This window comes from Antechinus flavipes, chromosome 3 (assembly GCF_016432865.1).
Source record: "Antechinus flavipes isolate AdamAnt ecotype Samford, QLD, Australia chromosome 3, AdamAnt_v2, whole genome shotgun sequence".
Lineage (NCBI taxonomy): Eukaryota > Metazoa > Chordata > Mammalia > Dasyuromorphia > Dasyuridae > Antechinus > Antechinus flavipes.
Genome location: NC_067400.1, coordinates 606,927,896 through 606,948,639, shown reverse-complemented (window position 1 = coordinate 606,948,639; position 20,744 = coordinate 606,927,896). Strand labels below are relative to the sequence as shown.

Sequence of the window (20,744 nt, the reverse complement as noted above, 5' to 3'; positions counted from 1 at the left end):
TGGTATAACAAACAATACAAATCAACACTGTGTTGTAAAAGATTGCCAGAAGTCCTAGAAGGAGAGTACATAAATAGCAGTCAACACATACACCTTCTTCAGCAGCCAAGAGATAGTCCAAAACCAATCTATTGTCCATTGCTTCACATATCAGGGAATCCAATCATCCCCCCAAGTTTTTGAAGTCCAGCAAAAGTCTTTTTATGTCCTAGGGAATCCAATGATTGCAGCAGATTTTGAAGTCCTGTAACAGTCTCATCATTTCTCAGAAAATCCTGTGATTCCTGAGGACTTTCAAGTCTTATGTCTCAAAGAATCCAATGATTCCTGAGGGATTAAAAGTCCTACAACAATCTAATGTCTCAGAGAATCCAATGATTTCTGAGGGTTTTGAAGTCCAATGATTTTCTATGTCCATGAGTCAAACGCCATAACTGCCACACTCTTTCAATGGTGAGCACAATCAGCAACAGAATCACCCGATGTTTCTTGGGTCTTCTCTTTCGTTTCAAGGGTCTGCTCCGTCTCTCTGCGATGGACAAGGCGAATATGGCTCGTTGGCACCCATCTGATTCCTTCTCCACCTGTAGAGATACAAGCAAACCCTCTTCCCCAAGCAGTTAGCCTATCTGGTCCCTTCCATTCACCACTTTCTGGGTCTCTCCACATCACCTGGCGATTATCTAAAGATAGTGGAGCTGCTCGCACTAGACACTGCCCTTCCGGTGGGTTATAAAACCTATCTGCCGGAGCCAGTGCATCTTTGTCAAAAATCAAGAAGTTAATAGTATAAAGAGCTAGATTTAGAAGCTCTCTAGGGTTATCTGTGGCTCCCCCTTTCTTTTGTTTTTGGAGCAGTGTCTTAATGTCTCTGTTTCTCCTCTCTACTATTGCCTGTCCTTGAGGATTAAAGGGTATGCCAGTGGTGTGTAAAATCTTATACTGTGCACAAAAGTGTGCAAAATGTTTGGAGGTGTATGCAGGACCATTGTCTGTTTTTATTGCTTGTGGCACACCCATAATGGCAAATGCTTGCGTGAGGAATTCAGTGACCACTCGGGCTGTCTCTTTTGCTGCTGGTATGGCAAAAGTGAATCCTGAAAAGGTGTCTACCACAACATGGATAAAAGACAGACGACCGAAAGATTTATAATGGGTCACATCCATTTGCCAGATTTCATTGGGTCTCAAACCACGAGGGTTCTTCCCTGGAGGCAGTGTAGGAGCGTGGAAAGGAAGGCAAGCTGTACAGCTTTTTACTATGCTCCTAGCTTCCTCTTTTGTAATCCCAAATTGTAAACGCAATGCTCGAGCAGCCTGATGGTATTTAGAATGGGATTCCTGGGCCTCCTGAAATAAAGGTGTACTGGCTAACATAGTTAAAAGGCTATCTGCCTTTGAATTCCCATCAAAAATAGGGCCTGGGAGTCCACTATGTGAGTGAACATGCAAAATATAAATCTTACCTGGATGCTTTCTCACTTGCTCCTGAAGTTCCTTAAAGAGCTGATATATATTAGAAGCTGCAAATTTTATTTGGGCTGTGGCAATTCTTTGTACCACACCTACTGAATAGGCTGAATCAGATATTATATTTATGTCACCTGGGTAATAAGTGAGAGCTAACATGATTGCATATAATTCGTTCTGCTGAGTGGACTGAAAAGGAGTTCTGACTACTCTCTTTATCGTTAAGTCATGAGAGTATACAGCACAAATATTGTGTTTGGATGCATTTGTAAAGATAGTTGGTCCTTCAAGAGGAAGTTTAGAAACTTTTTCTTCAAGAATCCATCACCAATTATGTAAAAGTCTGGTTATCTTTAATGGAGACCCATGTGTAAAATTTGGAGCCATGGCTAATAAAATTTGCCACTCTGGGATGGTCTCACAACACACATTAATTTGTGTATTGGTGTAAAAGGTGTGTATCTTATCAGGTCTTGCCCCAGATAATTGTATTGCTCGTGTAATGGCCTTTAACAAAATTCTAGCCACAAGCACTGGGTAAGGAGTAAGGCTTTGTTCTGGTTGTGCTGGGAGGTTCACCCACTCTATCACACTGTCTCCTTGATGAAGGACTGCTGTGGGTGCCTTTTGTGTGGCAAAAACTGATATTTCCAAGGGTTTTTGAGTGACTCTTTCAACCACATTGGATAAAGCCAGTTCAACTTCTCTCAAAGCCTCTTGAGCTTCTTTTGTAAGCTGGCGTGGTGAATTTAAAGCACTGTCTCCCCTTAAAATATCATATAATGGTTGTAACTGATAGGTAGTCAAGCCTAACACTGGTCGCATCCATTGGATATCTCCTATTAATTTCTGAAAATCATTTAAGGTGTTTAGCTTCTCTGTTCTTAAGGACAGTTTTTGTACTGTAAGCACCTTAGGGTATACTTCATATCCTAAATATTGAAAAGGAGCATGTCTTTGAATTTTCTCTTCAGCTATGTATAATTTGTAGTATCTTAGTGTTTCTATGGTCTTTTGTAGACATGCTTCTAGCATTTGTTCCTCAGGTGCACATCCCAATATATCATCCATATAATGTAATAGCATAACTTTTGGAAATGCTTTTCTTATTGGAACAAGAGCAGCAGCAACATACATTTGACACATAGTGGGGCTGTTTTTCATTCCCTGTGGCAAAACTGTCCATTCATATCTTTTATAAGGCTCAGCTAAGTTAATGCTGGGCACTGAAAAGGCAAATCTTTTCATATCCTCCTTATCCAGAGGGATAGAATAGAAACAACTTAATATCGATGATCCAAAGAGGCCACTCTCTAGGCAATTGAGTAGGAGATGGAAGTCCAGGCTGAAGAGTTCCCATAGTTTCCATCTGTTCATTTACTTTTCTTAAATCAGTGAGCATCCTCCATTTTCCTGATTTCTTTTTTACAACGAACACTGGGGAATTCCAAGGACTTAGAGAAGGTTGTAAATGCCCTTGTTCAAGCTGCTCCTGTACTATATCGAGGAGATGGCTCAGTGGGTAGAGCACCAGCCCTGAAGTCAGGAGGACCTGAGTTCAAATCCAGCCTCAGACACTTAACAATTCCTGGTTGTGTGACCATGGGCAAGTCACTTAACCCCAACTGCCTCAGCAAAAAGCAAAAAGAAGAAGAGAAACAAACAGAAAGGTCGTGGCAACGGCAATCCCAAAAGTCTCTCCTTCCCCTTCCTTTTCCACTCTCCTGCCTCCACCACCAAAATAGTCATTTCCTATACAACACATCAGGACTTGCACAAAGAGTGGGCGGGGGCCATTCTTTCTCCGAGCTTTTACATTAATAGAGTATGGTCCAATTACTATTTAGCCTCATGTGCTTGGGACCTCAGTGCATCAACTCAAGCCTCAGCCCATTACACTTGCAGTTACTGGGAAAACATATAGAGCATAACTAAAGCATGTATGGAATTATGGGCAGGTGGCAATTGATCTGCTAGATTTCAGAGGGTGCATTTGGGAGAGGAAACTGCCCAAGTGCTAGCTTCAGAGGTTTAGGAGTTGTTATATGGGGGGCAGGTGGGACATATCTCATAGGTAGTGATAACACCTCTGTGAAAACTTCACCATCAGAATTTTTGGACTAGCTCCACCAGCTTATCAGGTTTCCAAATGACTGAATGAAAGTGTTCCATCATAGGGAGGAATAATTTCTCGGAAAGCACTATCAGTCAGCTTGGGCCAATTCAGAGTCCCCAGGTATTGTCAGGTTTACTTCCCTCTTTTTGAAGTTTTTCTTGCTTTGAGATAAGAATTCTTTTCTGGTCAGTAGCTATCTCTTCTTCCCTTAGTCTAGGCTTACACAGGCTGTTAGGAAAAACTAGGGCAGTACCTATGGAGCAAAGTGAAAGTTTCATAGGGGTTTAGGCTAAATAAACTGCACCTTCAGAAAGTAGGGACATTGTAATCTCCCCCTCAAAGGTTACTGATTGTCAGTTTTGCCTAATCCCAGCCTTCAGAAATCCCTGGTCACTGCCTCTTCCAGCGGTGGTTCTTTACTGTTTACCTAGGATTAGGTCTTCAGAGATCTCTGGCCACGGACTCTTTGAGCAGTGGTTCTCATGTGCAACAGAGAGCCTGGACACAGTGGCTCACATCTTGCACTCCTCCTGCACTCTCACTGAACTCCTACTGAACTCCCCCTACTTCCTGATCCTAGACTTATATTGGGTCTATGAGGTCACACACACAGCTATTAAGAGACAGAAGAGCCAATAAGTCTCCCCTTGATTATGCATCCTCTATGCGACCAGAACTTCCACTCACAAGGCGTCCCTACTAGCTGCAGAGATCACATCTGGGTGCCCCAGACATCAAAGCCTCTTTACTTCCTCATTATATTATTCAAGATTCCTCTCTGGACCTTTACAGGACATGAAGCTGAGGTTTTAGTTCCTTGGTCAGTCAAATCATTTCCAGGGACATAAGTGCTGTTTTCCTCACTGTGCCCTGGGATTTTAATTACTGCTAATAGCTTGACCTAATTGTGGGATCTCTGGGTCAAATTATTCCATCTACCTAGTCATCTATCCAGCAGCTATCATTCTTTCAATCCATCCATCCATCTTTCTATACAGAATCTCTTCATCCCTCCCTCTTTCCCCCATCTCTCTCTCTTATCTATCTTCTATCCTCCATCCATCTATTTATCTACTTATCTATCTAACTGTTCTGACAATCATTATTCCCTTTGGGGAAAGGAATGTTTTCTTAATTAACTTCACAAACTTGTTATGATAAGAAATCTCATTTAGATTGGCTTTCTGTGAATTTGACAGGTTAGTGATTAGTAGTAGAAATATAACCAGAAAATTCTGTGTCTGGGGGCAGGAACCCCAAACTGAACCTAAGTCAAATCCACTTTGAGTTAAGTGGGGAAGTGGCAGGGAGCAAGATGAAAGGATGGGGGTAGGGAAAGTCCTCCTCTGCCTTCCATCTGCCATTTCCCTAGATGCATTGAATGAATATACATTTTAGGTATGAGATTTGTGGTTGCTACAATGGTAAAGCATGCCTATTCTGGTCAGAGCCTCTAAATTCACTGCCTTAGGGAAAAGTCCCCACTGCTCCACCCTCTTTGTGTTTCTGCTTATCTTCTTCTTGGGCATTTCCCCCTCTAGACCAGTGTTTCTCAAAGCGGGGAACATGTACTCATAGGGATCCCGGAAGCGTTTGGTGGGGTACGCATTGCACTGGAGTTTGGTGGGGATATGCACTGCACTATGCTTAGCTGTGCCTAATTCTACCTTCTCATGAGTCAAGCCATGTGACTTGTGAGGCGTGAGACGGTCCGGTGTGATAAGATGTGAACATACTGCACTTTGTTACAGAGACAACTTACTTTGTTAATAGAGGCTTCTCGAGGCGCCTGTGTATTTTTCGCTTTTGTGCGATTTTTATTATAGGAAAGATTTGTGATATGCTTTAGTTAAGTCCCACTGATTTTGATTATTTTTATATAGAAGGATGAAATTGTTTGTGCTGAGATAACAGATCATCATAATTTGGTTCTCTGGTTGTTAATTTCATTTATTTATTTTAAATGATTATAAACTATTATATTATAATAATAATAAAAATATAAATTTTTAATAATTATAAAATTATTAAAAAGTTACAAAACTTTTTATCAACAGAGCCCATGCCTGCATAATGCACTCACTTCTGTTCTGACTTTTCCCCTCACTCCCTGTAATGACCGTGTATTTAAAATCAGCCGGAGTCAGGAATTCAGGTTAAGGGAAAAATCTTCAATATTTATTGAAGTGAAGAGGTGAATAAAGATTGCGATAGCAACATGGGCAGCTGCGACAGGAAGCCAGCTAACAGAGAGCGATCCGAGCTGAGCAAACCGTCGCCATAGCAATCCCAAAAGTCTCTCCTTCCCCTTCCTTTTCCACTCCCCTGCCTCCACCCACCAAAATCGTCATTTCCTATACAACACATCAGGACTTGCACAAAGAGTGGGCAGGGGCCATTCTTTCTCCAAGCTTATATATTAATAGATTATGGTCCAATTACTATTTAGCCTCATGTGCTTGAGACCTCAGTGCATTAACTCAAGCCTCAGCCCATTACAACTCCCTCCACCCTCTCCCCCAGATGGCAAGCAGTCCTTTACATGTTAAATGTGGCACAGTATATCTTAGATACAATATATGTGTACAGAACTGAACAGTTCTCTTGTTGCACAGGGAGAATTGGATTCAGAAGGTAGAAATAATCCAGGAAGAAAAGCAAAAGTGCAAACAGTTTACATTCATTTCCCAGTGTTCTTTCTTTGGGGTATAAGCCCTGGTTGTTAATTTTAATCTGAAATGCGGCTCCACGTCCAATAGTCTGTTCCTTTTTTTTCAACTTAATGTCTACAAATGTTGAAAAAAGCATTTTCACATAAATATGAAGTTGGAAAAGGCAAGATGTATTTCAGAACTTTTTCTGTTAAAACAGGATATACATATTGCATTTGTAAACAGAATGATGTTAAAGTACACTGCTTATGTTTTTTTCCCCCAAGAATCCGTTTGAAGCCAATTCCATCATTTGCTCTTCTTCCGCATGTGACAAACCTTCTGGCATGGATTTATATTTTATTATGAATAATTGTATTTTCATCATTATTATTTTGTGTATGTACCAAAAAAAAATTTCGATTGTTATTAAAACACATCCATTTTTTTTGATGAGGGGTATTCAGCATTATGAAAATTACACAAGGGGCACACATATGTCAAAAGTTTGGGAAACATTGCTCTAGACAATAGTTTACACACGCACACACACACATACACACACACACACAAGAAGATAGGTATGATGATGATGCTGATGATGGTGTTGGAATAGTGACATTTTTTTTTTGTTGACTGTCTGCTGAGCACTGTGCATCAGTAATAGCAGTGCCTGGCCTTTCTTCATACAGACCCTGGGCAGTACAACTAGGAAGACAGATGAGGACATGTGTCACTGAACATGAATTCACTCCCATCAGCCCACTATGACTGAAAGATCCAGCTCCGCCTCCCCCCCCCCCCCCCCACTCACAGGAAGCCATAGGGCTCAGCAGCCCAAGAAGCTTCCAGAGAGAGAGGCAGAGTACCCCAAACAAAGGGAAAGTAGATGAAGATAGATGTATGTCCTCCTCCCTAAATGTCTAATATACACAAAAAACCTCAGGGGGAGGGCATCCACACTGGAATGGATAGAAAGACAGTATATCCAGAGTCAGGAACCAAAAAAATTTAGACAAATTAGAACCATGAAACCATGTTGCTTTTTGGGGTTTATTTTGGGGGGAAGAACTGCAATTTTATCAGTGTAGGGGATTTCCTGCCATAGAAATACTTTCCTCTGATGCAAGAATTGTCCGGAATTGAGAACTTGTTGGGTAGAGTACTGAGATGGTGTTACTTGCTTCTGAGATAAAGCTTATAATGTTTAAGATGCCAAACTCTGGGCTTCCTGACCCCACAACAATTCCTGTATGTCCCACTGCCTAACCTAATAGAAAGATCGAAATTACTAGGATTGTAGAAACAATGCTTTACAGTTGGGCTGAAAAATTGATTCAAGATCATAGAACCTGTGATTTCTAGATCTGGGGATAACAATGGACAGAACGTTGGATCAAGAAGCTCAAATGGGAGTTCAAATCTTAGTTCAGACATTTCCAAATGTAGAACCTTGAGCACTTAACCTCTGATTGCCTCAGTTTTCTTATCTGTAGAATGAGATTAATAGAACTCACTTCCTAGGGGAGCATCAAATGAGACAATACCTAAAAAGTACTATATAACGGCTAGTTTTTATTGTTATTGTAGCTGCCGTCCCAATGACCATTGGTATGAGACACTCTCCTTATTGGTCAATATGGATGTCATTCCCTGTGGACATCATTGGGCAGAGTTGAGGGGAGGAAACCCTAGCCTTTTCAAGACTCTTCTACCCTCAAGGTTTTTGAAGGCACTCTTCAAGCATCACATTGCTTCTGGTTTCCAGCTCCAGGGGGAGGATGGAAGGGGCCAATCCCACTTCAAATTCTAGAAGGAAAAGACTCTAGAAAGACATGGAAGAAACCAGAAGGCTCCACAGTATTTCTCCTCCCCAGGTTGCTACACTTTCTCTACAAGGAGATCTAGAACTTTCTCTTGATTGAGTTATCTCATTGCCAATGGAAAACCTCTTTTAATTGTATTATCTGGTATATATCCTCCAGTATTTCTTTTCTGATCTTTCTTTTGCCATACTTTAGATAAATGAGTTTCTTTGCTTTTTGTAATGTATGTTTATTGTTACAAAAGGGATAGAGTGGTAATAGGTGGGAAGCTTTGAATAGAAAACCTAGGGTTTCCCTTCCTCATCCAAAATAAAAAGACAAAGTAATCATAAATTAGATTGAACCTAGTCACATCTTTCAGACTAAAAATATTTAAAAGAATACTTAGTTATAATTCTGTCCTGGAGCCCCGTTTCTCTGAGAAGAACAAAGTGGTCTCAGGCTCTAATTTCCTGCTTCTGCTCTGACAGATATTAAAATATTCATTGGAAAAGGGAGAAAGACTGGAGACGTCTCATCTTCCTGCCTCTAAATCACACAGCAGCCCACACTATAGGTGTACCTTAGTCATATGGAAAAGTTTCTTAATCTCTGTCTCTCTGTCTCTGCCTCTCTTTCCCCTTCCCTCCATTTCTTTCAATCTATCTCTCTCCACTTGGGGTCTCTAAACTACTATAAAAGCATTACTATTAAGGTTTTCCTTCTCCTTGAAAAATGACAAAGTGTTCAGTAGTTTGAACCAATCATATCACCTTAACTCAAAACATTTAAGGGAGTAGAATTATTCTAATCTGCTACCTTTCCCCCCGATGTTGCTTTCAGCAATAATTATATTTTATTTATTAATAAATAATAATAATGATTGTTGTTTTGTCATTTCCATACTGTCCAACTTTTTGAGACCCTCTTTAGGGTTTTCTTGGCAGAAAAGCTGGACTGGTTTGCCATTTCCTTCTCCAACTAGTTCTATAGATGAGGAAACTGAGACAAGCAGGATGAAGCAATTTGCCAGGATCACACAGCTAGCAAGTGTCAGAGACCAGATTTAAACAGAGGACTCCATACATGACATTCTATCCATTGTGCCACCAGTTTACCCATTCATCATTATCATTATTATTGTTATTATTGAAAGGAACGGAAGCTACCTATTTCAACCCTCTAATTATAAAGTGAGAAGCTGATGTCCAAAGAATCAAAGGGATTTATCCCTGGTTACAAAGGAAATAATTATTAGAGGCAGGATCTGAATCCAGCTCTTTGGGCTCCAGAGTCAGTGCCCTTTCCACTCTACCATACCAATATCCTGGGAAGGACTAAATGGGACTAGGTAATAATCCCTCTGAAAATATCTTGGAGCAGGAGCTCTCTGAGCACCTCTTGTGAGTCGGCAATGCAATTGGAAAATCAGTCATGGAAAATGTACATGGCCATGAAACATGAACAGTACAGTAACTGGTTAGCTTACAAGGGAAGAGTTCAAGTTCCTTGGTTATCTGAAGAGCTTCCACAAGAGAGCGCTGTAGGTTCATTGATTCTGAGCTGGAAGTGATGGCAGGGGTCCTTTCCTGGGGTCCCTCACTTATAGATGAGGAAAAACAGCCACAGAAAGTCCAAACTACTGATAACAATAGCTAGTATTTATGTAGCATCTCCCATGGGCCAGCACTTTAAAAATAACATCTCACTGGCTCACAACAGGTGGGGAGCAACCATGCCATTGGAACTCAGATTCTCTAGACTCCAAAGCCCTTTCCATAGTACTGGGGCAGCCAGAACGCCAAACCATGCATAGGAGGAGCTACTGAAAAATGTCTTGGAAAGGCCAAAAGGTTGTGTCAAGTACTTGAAGAAATGGTAAGTAGGAGAGAAGCGAACTCACTCATCTTGGCCCCAGAGGCAGAACCTGAAGTGCTGGAGAGAATGTAAGAGAAGCAGATTAGAGTTCAGTTTAGGGGGAAAAGACTTAACAATGGAGGCTATCCAAGAGAAGGAAGATAAGAAGGAAGTATAGACAAGCAGAACAGCACTGAAAACTACATGTTGAATTTCTTTTAAGCCTACAAGTACATGAAAGCTGTACAGAAGAGAGGTTCATAGTGTCCCATAAATTTGGAGGGGTGCTAGAATCAGCATGAACCCTATTGTTAAATTTTCAGGGTGAGCACACAGGTCTCAGAAATGGGCAAATGCTACAAAGTAGGGCTTGATTTCTTATTTTGTTACATGACTAGACTTAAGAAAATGCTGATGATGCAGAATAAACAAAGTGTGTCCAGTGTATATTTCTTTCCCAGAGATCCAGTTGTTACTTACCTGCACACACCCTGGACATTTTTTATTTTTATTTTCTGTTCTATTCTATGTATGGAAACTTTTACTTTATTTGGAGCCCATTAAGTTCACAATTTTTGTTCAAATTATTATAAATCAACAAGACCATCAAGTCCCAGAAAACAAATTATACCTACTTTGTCCATGGCAAACATTGGTCCAGGGATCCATTCGTGGAAAATGTCCCTGCCTGGCACTTTTCACAGATGGTGTTGTTTCTCTCTGTGCCTGAAAGAAAAGGACGCATGGGATATATGATGGTGAGCATAGTAACAGTGTTTGTTAGAACAGTATCCCTGGATTAGTCAGTCCTTTCCCTGGAAGCTCTGTGTCAGAACAAAAAGCATTGAGAACAACTCTATGAAACACTCCCCACAACTTGTGGAAAAAAATTATTACTTTTTAAAAATATATTTTGTTTTTGTATCATCTACATTATCCAACACTTTTTTGGTTTAACAACCAACTCCGCAAAAAAAAAAAAAAAAAAAAAAAAAAAAAAAAAAAAAAAAAAGTGAAAATGGCAATTTTAATGTCTTTTATGTTTTTGTTATGATACTAAAAATTTTCCCATCACTTTCTCAAAACTAAGCAACTAACAAAATAATAAATTAAGCTCTGATTTATCCTGTTTATTATTTTTGAAGTGCTAATGCTCACATTCAAAATTTAACAATCAGCTCTTGGGAGAAGAGTTCTGACTAATTCCATCATGCCTCTGACAATCTTATCTTACCCAGTGAGTCATCCCTTATAATGTATAATCTTTAAAAAGAAAAAAAAAAGTTCTGCAAACTAAGCAGCAAATCAAAAACCTTATTTGTGGTATTCCATACCCATAACACCCCCACTTCTTCACAGAAGCTGGAGATTAAGATGAAATAGAGTATTGAAGTCTCTCAGTGGATAGAGAACTGGTCTTGGAGTCGAGAAAATTTTAGTTCAGTTCTGGGCAAGTCACTTAACCTCTGCTTACCTGTTTCTGCTACTATAAAAGAGGAATAATGATAGCATCTACATTCCAGATAACATGTGTAAATCTGAAACATAATCAATGCTTGTTTACTTATTATTATTTAACTATCTGTAAGCATACAAATAACTTTTCCTACTTTCAGGTTGACTTTATTTATTTATTTATTTTGTTTTGTTTTGTTTTTTTTTTAATAACTTTTTATTGACAGAACCCATGCCAGGGTAATTTTTTACAACATTATCCCTTGCACTCACTTCTGTTGCGATTTTTCCCCTCCTTCCCTCCACCCCATCCCCGAGATGGCAAGCAATCCTGTACATGTTAAATAGGTTACAGTATATCCTAGATACAATATATGTGTGCAGAACCAAACAGTTCTCTTGTTGCACAGGGAGAATTGGATTCAGAAGGTAAAAATAACCTGGGAAGAAAAACAAAAATGCCAGCAGTTTATATTCATTTCCCAGTGTTCTTTCTTTGGGTGTAGCTGCTTCTGTCCATCCTTGATCAATTGAAACTGAGTTAGATCTCTGTCGACGAAATCCACTTCCATCAGAATACATCCTCGAACAGTATCATTGTTGAAGTATATAATGATCTCCTGGTTCTGCTCATTTCACTTAGCATCAGTTCATGTAAGTTTCGCCAGTCCTCTCTGTATTCATCCTGCTGGCAGAACCCTGACTTTAGAGGAAGAAAAGACCTTAGAGATTATTGGGTCCAACTGTCTCATTTGACAGAAAAGAAAACTGAGATCCAAAAGGTCAAGTAAGTGTCTTACTTGGCCACACCGGTTTCTTCATCAATATTTGAAAGATCTTCAATTTGGGCAGCTTCTTTCCTCTCTGTACAAATGGTAATTGTCATTCCCTTCAATTTAAGCAGATGGCCTTTTAGAGTTGTATCTGAAACATTCGTCCTTTGAAGCCTCTAAAGAACTGAGCTCCCCTGTACTTACCTAGGCTGACCTCCAGAAAGCAGAGCCTTGGTCTTATTTTAGAAACCTCCAACTAAGTATTATTTACTGGAAATTGAACTTTTTGAGAATCATCTTCAGGAAACCAGGAGAGTATCATAAACCAATAAGTGGAGCAGTGAGGAAATTGCCAATCAGATCTATGACAAGCGAAGACTTTATGGCCAATAAACAAAGAGGGATGATTAAAGAAGATAAAATGGTTAGTGTTTATTGTATAAAATTTTAAAGTTTTTGCATGAACAGAACCAATGCAGCTAAAATTAGAGGGGAAGATGAAAGGAAAACTTGCCTATGGATTTTAGTTCTTACAGAAATTTATATGTATTATGTTTTTCGTGCAGGTTGGAGACTGCTATGTTAGATTGCAGTTGGTGGGTTTTAAGTGTTGATAAATCATGTCTGTATTTCCTTCAACTGTAGTAAACAGCAATTTTGTTACTACATGGTGTGTGTGTGTGTGTGTGTGTGTGTGTGTGTGTGTGTGTGTAAGAAAGTGTGGATTTTATGAACAAACTACAGAATAGGACATTTTGCATCCGAAGTACTGTGAATAAAAAGTTGTCAAAACCATTCCTACCAGTAGACACTAAATTGAGTTGCAGAATACATAACCTTCCTGCTTCCTCTTATTAGAGTTTGAGTTTTTGGTGAGGTCTGAACATCCAACCAAGTCTTCAAGTACTAATCCCATATTGCATATGGAAATGTTAAGTTTTTTTAATGTTCTCTTTATATTGCTATTTTGCAAAAGCAGGTAATAACAGGATTAGGTAGTAATTAAAAAAAATTTACACTAAAAATAAATTATTAAATGATGAAGCAAATGACATGTGATCAAAAATATAACTGAAGTGAGAACCTAACCAACAGTCATGGGGGAGAAAAAAGCACAGAACAAAACTATCTGCCACCTCATCTTATAACCTTTGATGAGGGATAATTATTGCTCATAAAAAGATAGCCTAGAATGTGATGTTTGATTTTAATGATGATGCACTAGAAATCCCAGGCTCTCTTTTGTGTTGAAATGTCCAGTTTTAAACACTATGTGGTAATTTGTTTTTTAAATGCTGAAGTAAGAACTTATGATATGCTCAAGTGCAATAATATATATAAAGGTATATTTCATGTTTTCTACTTAAAGGTAATGATATGTAAAGCATATTTTTTTTGTTTTTTATTTATTTTTATTAAAGCTTTTTATTTTCAAAACATATGCATGGTAATTTGACAATACTGACCCTTGTATAGCCTTGCGTTACAAATTTTCTCCTCCTTTCCCTTACTCCCTCCCCTAGATGGCAAGAAATCCAAAATGTTATACATATTAAAATATGTTAAATTCAATATATGTAAACCTATTCCTACAATTCTCTTGCTGCACAAGAAAAATCAAATTAAAAAGGAAAGAAAATGAGTAAGAAAACAAAATCCAAGCGAAAAACAATAAAAAATTGTGAGAATGTTATGTTGTGACCCCTATTCAGTTCCCACAGTCCTCTCTCTGGGTGTAGATGGCTCTTTTCATCACAATATCACTGGAACTGGCCTGAGTCATGTCAATGCTGGAAAGAGCACATCAGTCAGAATTGATCATTGTATAATCTTGCTGTGGTCATGTACAATAATCTGGTTCTGCTCACTTCACTCAGCATCAGTTCATGTAAGTCTCCCCAGGCTTCTCTAAAATCATCCTGCTGATCATTTCTTATAGAACAATAATACGCCAAGATATTCATATACTGTAACTTCAGCCATTCTTCACCTGGTGGGCATACACTCAGTTTCCACTTTCTTGACACTATGAAAAGGGCTGCCACAAACATTTTTGCACATGTGGGCCCCTTTACCTCCTTTATAATCAATTTGGGATATAGGCCTAGTAGAAACACTGCTGGATCAAAGGGTATGCACAGTTTGATAACTTTTTGAGCATAGTTCCAAATTGCTCTCCAGAATGGTTGAATCAGTTCACAGTTCCACCAACAATGTATTAGTGTCCCAGTTTTCCCACATCCCTTCCAACATTCTTGATTATGTTTTCCTGTAATTTTAGTCAATCTGAGAGGTGTGGTATCTCAGAGTTGTTTTGATTTGAATTTCTTTGATCAACAGTGATTAAGATAACCTTTTTCATGTGATTAGAAATGGTTTTATTTTCTTTATCTGAAAATTATCTGTCCAAATCCTTTGACCATTTATCAATTGGAGAATGGCATATCAAATGTATTTTTAAAAAGGACTGTGAAAGATATTGTATGGAAAAACCATCTGGGGGGTGGAGCCAAGATGGCAAAGAAGGAGACTTTCTAAGCTCCTCTCATGCCCTCACAACCAACTATTAAATTCAGCCTCAAAAATAGCACAGGACTGCTAAAATTCATGAAGATTAGAAGCACAAGGACTTACAAACTGAAGATAATCTGGAAGATCACCTCCAGGTTTGTCCTGAGGAGAAGAAACAGACCAGCACAGGCAGTGAGATAGGAGAGACTAGAGTCCGGAGCAGACCAGAGGTGGGAGTGACTTCTGTGGCTAGAAAACTTATAGAGATGACTCTCCCATAGGCTAAATGCTCTTCCTTAATTATAAAGCAGTAAACTGGCTGAGAAATTAAAGCCAAAGACAGAGGGTACTCTAAAAAACACCAGAACATAAGAAGATCTGGCTATACTCACCCAAAACCAGAAGTGACTCAGCATAGACCACAGCACAACTGTGCAGTTGTATCCTGCAGGTAGTTAGAAATCTGCATGGCAGGGGGGCACAGCCTGGGGCAGCCTCTAATCTGCACAGTGGCGGGCTAGGCCTGGGGCAATAGAACTTTCACAGGGGGTCCATGTTTCCTTGGGCAGGGACACTTTGGGTCCCTGTGGGATTATTTGCTGGTAAGCCACTAATACCTACAGCCCCACAGTGGACTTTGGACTGGGGTAGTGACACTTTCACTGCTCAGCTTCTAGCCCCAGGGCAGTTGTTAATCCTAACAACAGGGTTCTTTGCAGGGCACTTGAGCCTTAGTTACTTCTCTCTTTCCCAAAGCACTCCTGTATCTCGCTGCTCTTTGTAGCCAGCTGGCAGGACAGCTATCTGTCCATATACCTATCCCTGTTCTGCAAAGGAAGCTGGTAATCTCCTGGCCCTGAAGGCAGACCTTACAAGCTTTTAAAAAATAAGTAAAAAAACCAAAAGGATAATTGATAGCTTCTGTACAGAAAGAGAGCAGGTTTTCAACCCTGAAGAGAATAATAGCAGTCTCCAGACAATTGTTGGTCCCCACACAAAAGGCTCTCCTAGAAGAGACTATTAAAAACCTTAAAAGAGAACTAGAAGAAAAATGGGGAAAGGAAAGAGAAGCTATGCAAGAGAGCAACAGCTTCCTGAAATGTGAATTGGAAAAGGTAAAAAAACTCCCAAGAAGTGCAGGGAAAGAATTTGTGAATTGGAAAAGGCAAATAATTCCCAAGAAAGTAGGATTTGTGAATTGGAAAAAGAAAATAACTTAAAAAAAATTAGTGAAATGGAAAAAAAATTCCATAGAGCAAAATAACTCATTTAAAAACTCAATTGGACATACACAAAAAGAAGTAAAAAAAAAAAAAAAAAAAGCTAATGAAGAAAACTCACTAAAAATCAGAACTGAACAAATAGAAATGACTGATTCATTGAGGCATCAAGAATCAGTCAAGCAAAACCAAAAAAAAAAAAAAAAAAAAAAAAAAAGAAAGAAAGAAAAAAAAATTAGGAAAAAACGTTAAACATTTACTTGGAAAAACAACAGACCTGGAAAATAGATCTAGGAAAGATAATCTGAGGATCACTGAACTTCCCAAAACTTATGATAAAAAAAGAGCCGAGATACTATTTTCCAGGAAATCATCAAAGAGAACTGCCCAGAAGTAATAGAACTAGAAGGTATAATAGGTATTGAAAGAATTCAGAACACCTTCTGAAAAAGGCCCTAAAATAAAGACTCCAAGGAATATTGTGGCCAAATTTCAGAACTATCAAACTAAGGAAAAAATATCACAAGCAACCAGGAAAAAACAATTCAAATACTGAGGTGCCACAATTAGGATCATTCAAGATCTGGCTGCCTCAACATTAAAGGATCTAAGGGCCTGGAATCTGATATGCTGAAAGGCAAAAGAACTTGGAATGCAGTCAAGAATAAACTACCCAGCTAAGCTGAGCATCCATGGAAGAAGATAGACATTTAATAAAACAGAGGACTTCCATTTCTTTCTAAGGAAAAAAAAGGCAGATCTAAACAAAAAAACTTGATCTCCAACTAAAGGCTCAAGAGAAAAAGAAAAAGGTAAAAGGAACTCTTGAGAACTGTATTTCTGTTGTGTATATACATAAATACCACATGTATAATTTGATTTTACTGACATAACATTAAAACGGGAAGTAGAAATGGAAAGGGGTTAGTGTCAGAAAAAGGAAAAAGGGGAGATAAAAAGAAGGAAACGATATCTCACGATGAGGCAAAGGAAACCTATCATATTTGAGGGAACTTAGAGAGGGGGACATTCACACATTGTGTGAATCTTACTCTCATCAGAGTTGACTCAAAGAGAAAACAATTGACATATCTATTTTACAGAGAATCTTCTCTCACCTCATTAAAAAGAGGGATAGCAAAAGAGAAAAGCAAAAAAGAGTAATAAGGGAAGGGTACAAGAAAGGGGAAGGGAGTCAAAGGGAGGAGGGAGAGAACCTAAAGAGGGAGAGCTGAGTGATGCAAGTGGGGCCCATAAGTTTAATACTAGGAAAGAATACTTTCAAGAAAAAGAAAAGCATAATCTAGGGATATTTTGATGGCAGGGAATATAGAATTAGTAATTTTAACTGTAAATGTAAACTGTAAATGGAATGGGATGAACCCTCCCATAAAACTGAGGTGGATAGCGGACTGGATTAAAAAGTCAGAACCCTACAATATGTTGTTTACAGGAAACACATTTAAAGTAGGGAGATAAATACAGAGTAAAGGTAAAAGGCTAAAGCAGAATCTATTATGCTTCAAGTGAAGTCAAAAAAGCAGGGATAGCCATCCTCATATCAAGCAAAAGCAAAAATTGATCTAATTAAAAGAGATAAGGAAAGAAACTATATCTTGCTAAAGACAAGGAAGCAATATCAATATTAAACACATATGCACCAAATAGTATAGCATCTAATTTCCTAAAGGAGAAATTAAGAGAGTTGTAAGAAGAAATAGACAGTAAAACTATAATAGTGGGAGATCTCAACCTTGCACTCTCAGAATAAGATAAATCAAACCACAAAACAAACAAGAAAAATTAAAAAGGTAAATAGAATATTAGAAAAATTAGGTATGACAGATCTTTGGAGAAAACTTAATGGAAACAGAAAGGAATATACTTTCTTCTTAGCAGCTCATGGAACATATACAAAAATTGACCATATATTGGGACATAAAGACCTCAAAATTAAATGCAGGAAGGCAGAACTAGTAAATGCTTTCTTTTCAGATCATGATGCAATAAAAACTACATTCAACAAAAAGCTAGGGGTAAATAGACCAGAAAGTAATTGGAAACTAAATAATCTCATCTTAAAGAATGATGGGTGAAAGAGCAAATTATAGACACAATTAATAATTTCACTCAAGATAATGACAACGATGAGACATCATACCAAAATTTATGGGATGCAGCCAAAGAGGTAATAAGGGGAAATTTTATATCCTTAGAGGCTTACTTGAATAAAATAGAGAAAGAGAAGATAAATGAATTGGGCCTGCAACTTAAAAAGCTAGAAAAAGACCAAATTAAAACCCCCCTATCAATTACTAAACTTGAAATTCTAAAATTAAAAGGAGAAATTAATAATATAGAAAGTAAAAAAAAACTATTGAACTAATAAATAAAACTAAGAGTTGGTTTTATGAAAAAACCAATAAAATTGATAAACCTTTGGTAAATCTGATTAGAAAAAGGAGAGAGGGAAGTCAAATTAGTAGTCTTAAAAATGAAAAGGGAGAACTTTCCACTGATGAAGAGGAAATTAAAGAAATAATAAGGGGTTACTTTGCCCAACTTTATGCCAATAAATTTGATAACCTAAGCAAAATGGATGACTACCTCCAAAAATATAGGCTTCCCAGATTATCAGAGAAGGAAGTAAATTGCTTAAACAGCCCTATTTCAGAAAAAAAAACAGAACAAGCTATTAATCGACTCCCTAAAAAAAAATCCCCGGGACCAGATGGATTTACATGTGAATTCTACCAAACATTCAAAGAACAATTAGCCCCAATGCTTTATAAACTATTTGAAAAAATAGGGAATGAAGGATTCCTACCAAATTCCTTTTATGACACAGACATGGTACTGATACCTAAACCAGGTAGGTTGAAAACAGAGAAAGAAAATTGTAGACCAATCTCCCTAATGAATATTGATGCTAAAATCTTAAACAAGATATTAGCAAAAAGACTTCAGAAAATCACCCCCAGGATAATACACCATGATCAAGTAGGATTTATACTAGGAATGTAGGGCTGGTTCAATATTAGGAAAACTATTAGTATAATTGACCATATTAATAACCAAATTAACAAAAACTGTATGATCATCTCAATAGATGCAGAAAAAGCATTTGATAAAATCCAACATCCATACCTATTAAAACACTTGAGGGTATAGGAATAGATGGTCTTTTCCTTAAAATAACCAGTGGCATCTATTTAAAACCATCAGTAAGCATCATATGTAATGGGGATAAACTGGAACCATTCCCAATAAGATCAGGAGTGCAACAAGGTTTCCCTCTATTACCATTACTATTCAATATTGTATTAGAAATGCTAGCTTTGGCAATAAGAGCTGAGAAAGAGATTAAAGGAATTAGAGTAGGTAATGAGGAAACCAAATTATCACTCTTTTGCTAATGATATGATGGTATACTTAGAGAACCCCAGAGATTCTACTAAAAAGCTATTAGAAATAATCCACTCCTTTAGCATAGTTGCAGGATACAAAATAAACTTACAAAGTCATCAGCATTCTTATAGATCACTGACAAAATCCAACAGTTAGAGTTACAAAGAGAAATTCCATTTAAAGTAACTACTGACAGTATAAAATATTTAGAAATCTATCTGCCAAGAGAAAACAAGAAACTTTATGAGCAAAACTATAAAACTCTTTTACATAAATAAAGTCAGATCTAACCAATTGGAAAAATATTAAATGCTCTTGGATTGGATGAGCAAAGATAATAAAGACGACAATACTACCTAAACTAATCTATTTATTTAGTGCTATACCAATCAGACTCCCAAAAAACTATTTTAATGACCTAGAAAAAATAACAACAAAGTTCATATGGAAAAACTAAAGGTCAAGAATTTCAAGGGAATTAATGGAAAAAAAAATCAAGTGAAGTTGGCCTAGCTGTACCAGATCTAAAATTATATTATAAAGCAGCAGTTACCAAAACTATTTGGTATTGGCTAAGAAATAAACTAGTTGATCAGTGGAATAGATTAGGTTCAAAGGACAAAACAGCCAATAACTTTAATAATCTAGTGTTTGACAAACCCAAAGATCCCAGCTTTTGGTATAAGACCTCACTGTTTGATAAAAATTGCTGGGAAAATTGGAAATTAGTATGACAGAAACTAGGCATTGACCCACATTTAACACCATACACCAAGATAAAGTCAAAATGGGTTCATGACCTAGGCATAAAGAATGAGATTATAAATAAATTGGAAGAGCATAGGAAAGTTTAACTCTCAGACCTGTGGAAAAGGAAGCAATTTATGACCAAAGAAGAGCTAGAGATCATTATTGATCACAAAATAGAAAAATCTGATTATATCAAATTGAAAAGTTTTTGTACAAACAAAACTAATGCAGATAAGATTAGAAGGGAAGCAATAAAGTGGGAAAACATTTTTACAGTCAAAGTTTCTGATAAAGGCCTCATTTCCAAAATATATAGAGAATCGACTCTAATTTATAAGAAATCAAGCCATTCTTCAGTTGATAAATGGTCAAAGGATATGAACAGACAATGCTCAGATGAAGAAATTGAAACTATTTCTAGCCATATGAAAAGATGCTCCAAGTCATTATTAATCAGAGAAATTCAATTTAAGACAACTCTGAATACCACTACTCACCTGTCAGATTGGCTAGAATGACAAGTAAAGATAATGCAGAATGCTGGAGGGGATGTGGGAAAACTGGGACACTGAAACATTGCTGGTGGAATTGGGAATACATCCAGCCATTCTGGAGAGCAATTTGGAACTATGCTCAAAAAGCTATCAAACTTTGCATACCTTTGACCCAGCAATGTTACTACCGGGCCTATATCCCAAAGAGATCTTAAAGAAGGGAAAAGGACCTGT

The 20,744-nt window shown here is 37.9% G+C and overlaps 1 protein-coding gene across 2 annotated transcripts in view; it reads right to left on the bottom strand.

The window, feature by feature from the left end:
* The window catches only part of LOC127555970 (tumor necrosis factor receptor superfamily member 14-like), a 659,215-nt gene that overhangs the window by 558,881 nt on the left and 79,590 nt on the right, over positions 1-20,744 (bottom strand). The window contains exons 5-6 of one of the 2 annotated variants that reach the window (XM_051988755.1): positions 10,535-10,625; positions 5,737-6,945 (exon numbers count right to left, since the gene is read on the bottom strand). The exons of the other annotated variant lie outside the window; for it this stretch is intronic. Coding sequence (XP_051844715.1) covers positions 6,738-6,945; positions 10,535-10,625 — 299 coding nt within the window. The 3' untranslated portion in view covers positions 5,737-6,737. Of the gene's footprint in view, positions 1-5,736; positions 6,946-10,534; positions 10,626-20,744 lie in introns of those variants that run through there. 2 annotated transcript variants of the gene reach the window in all.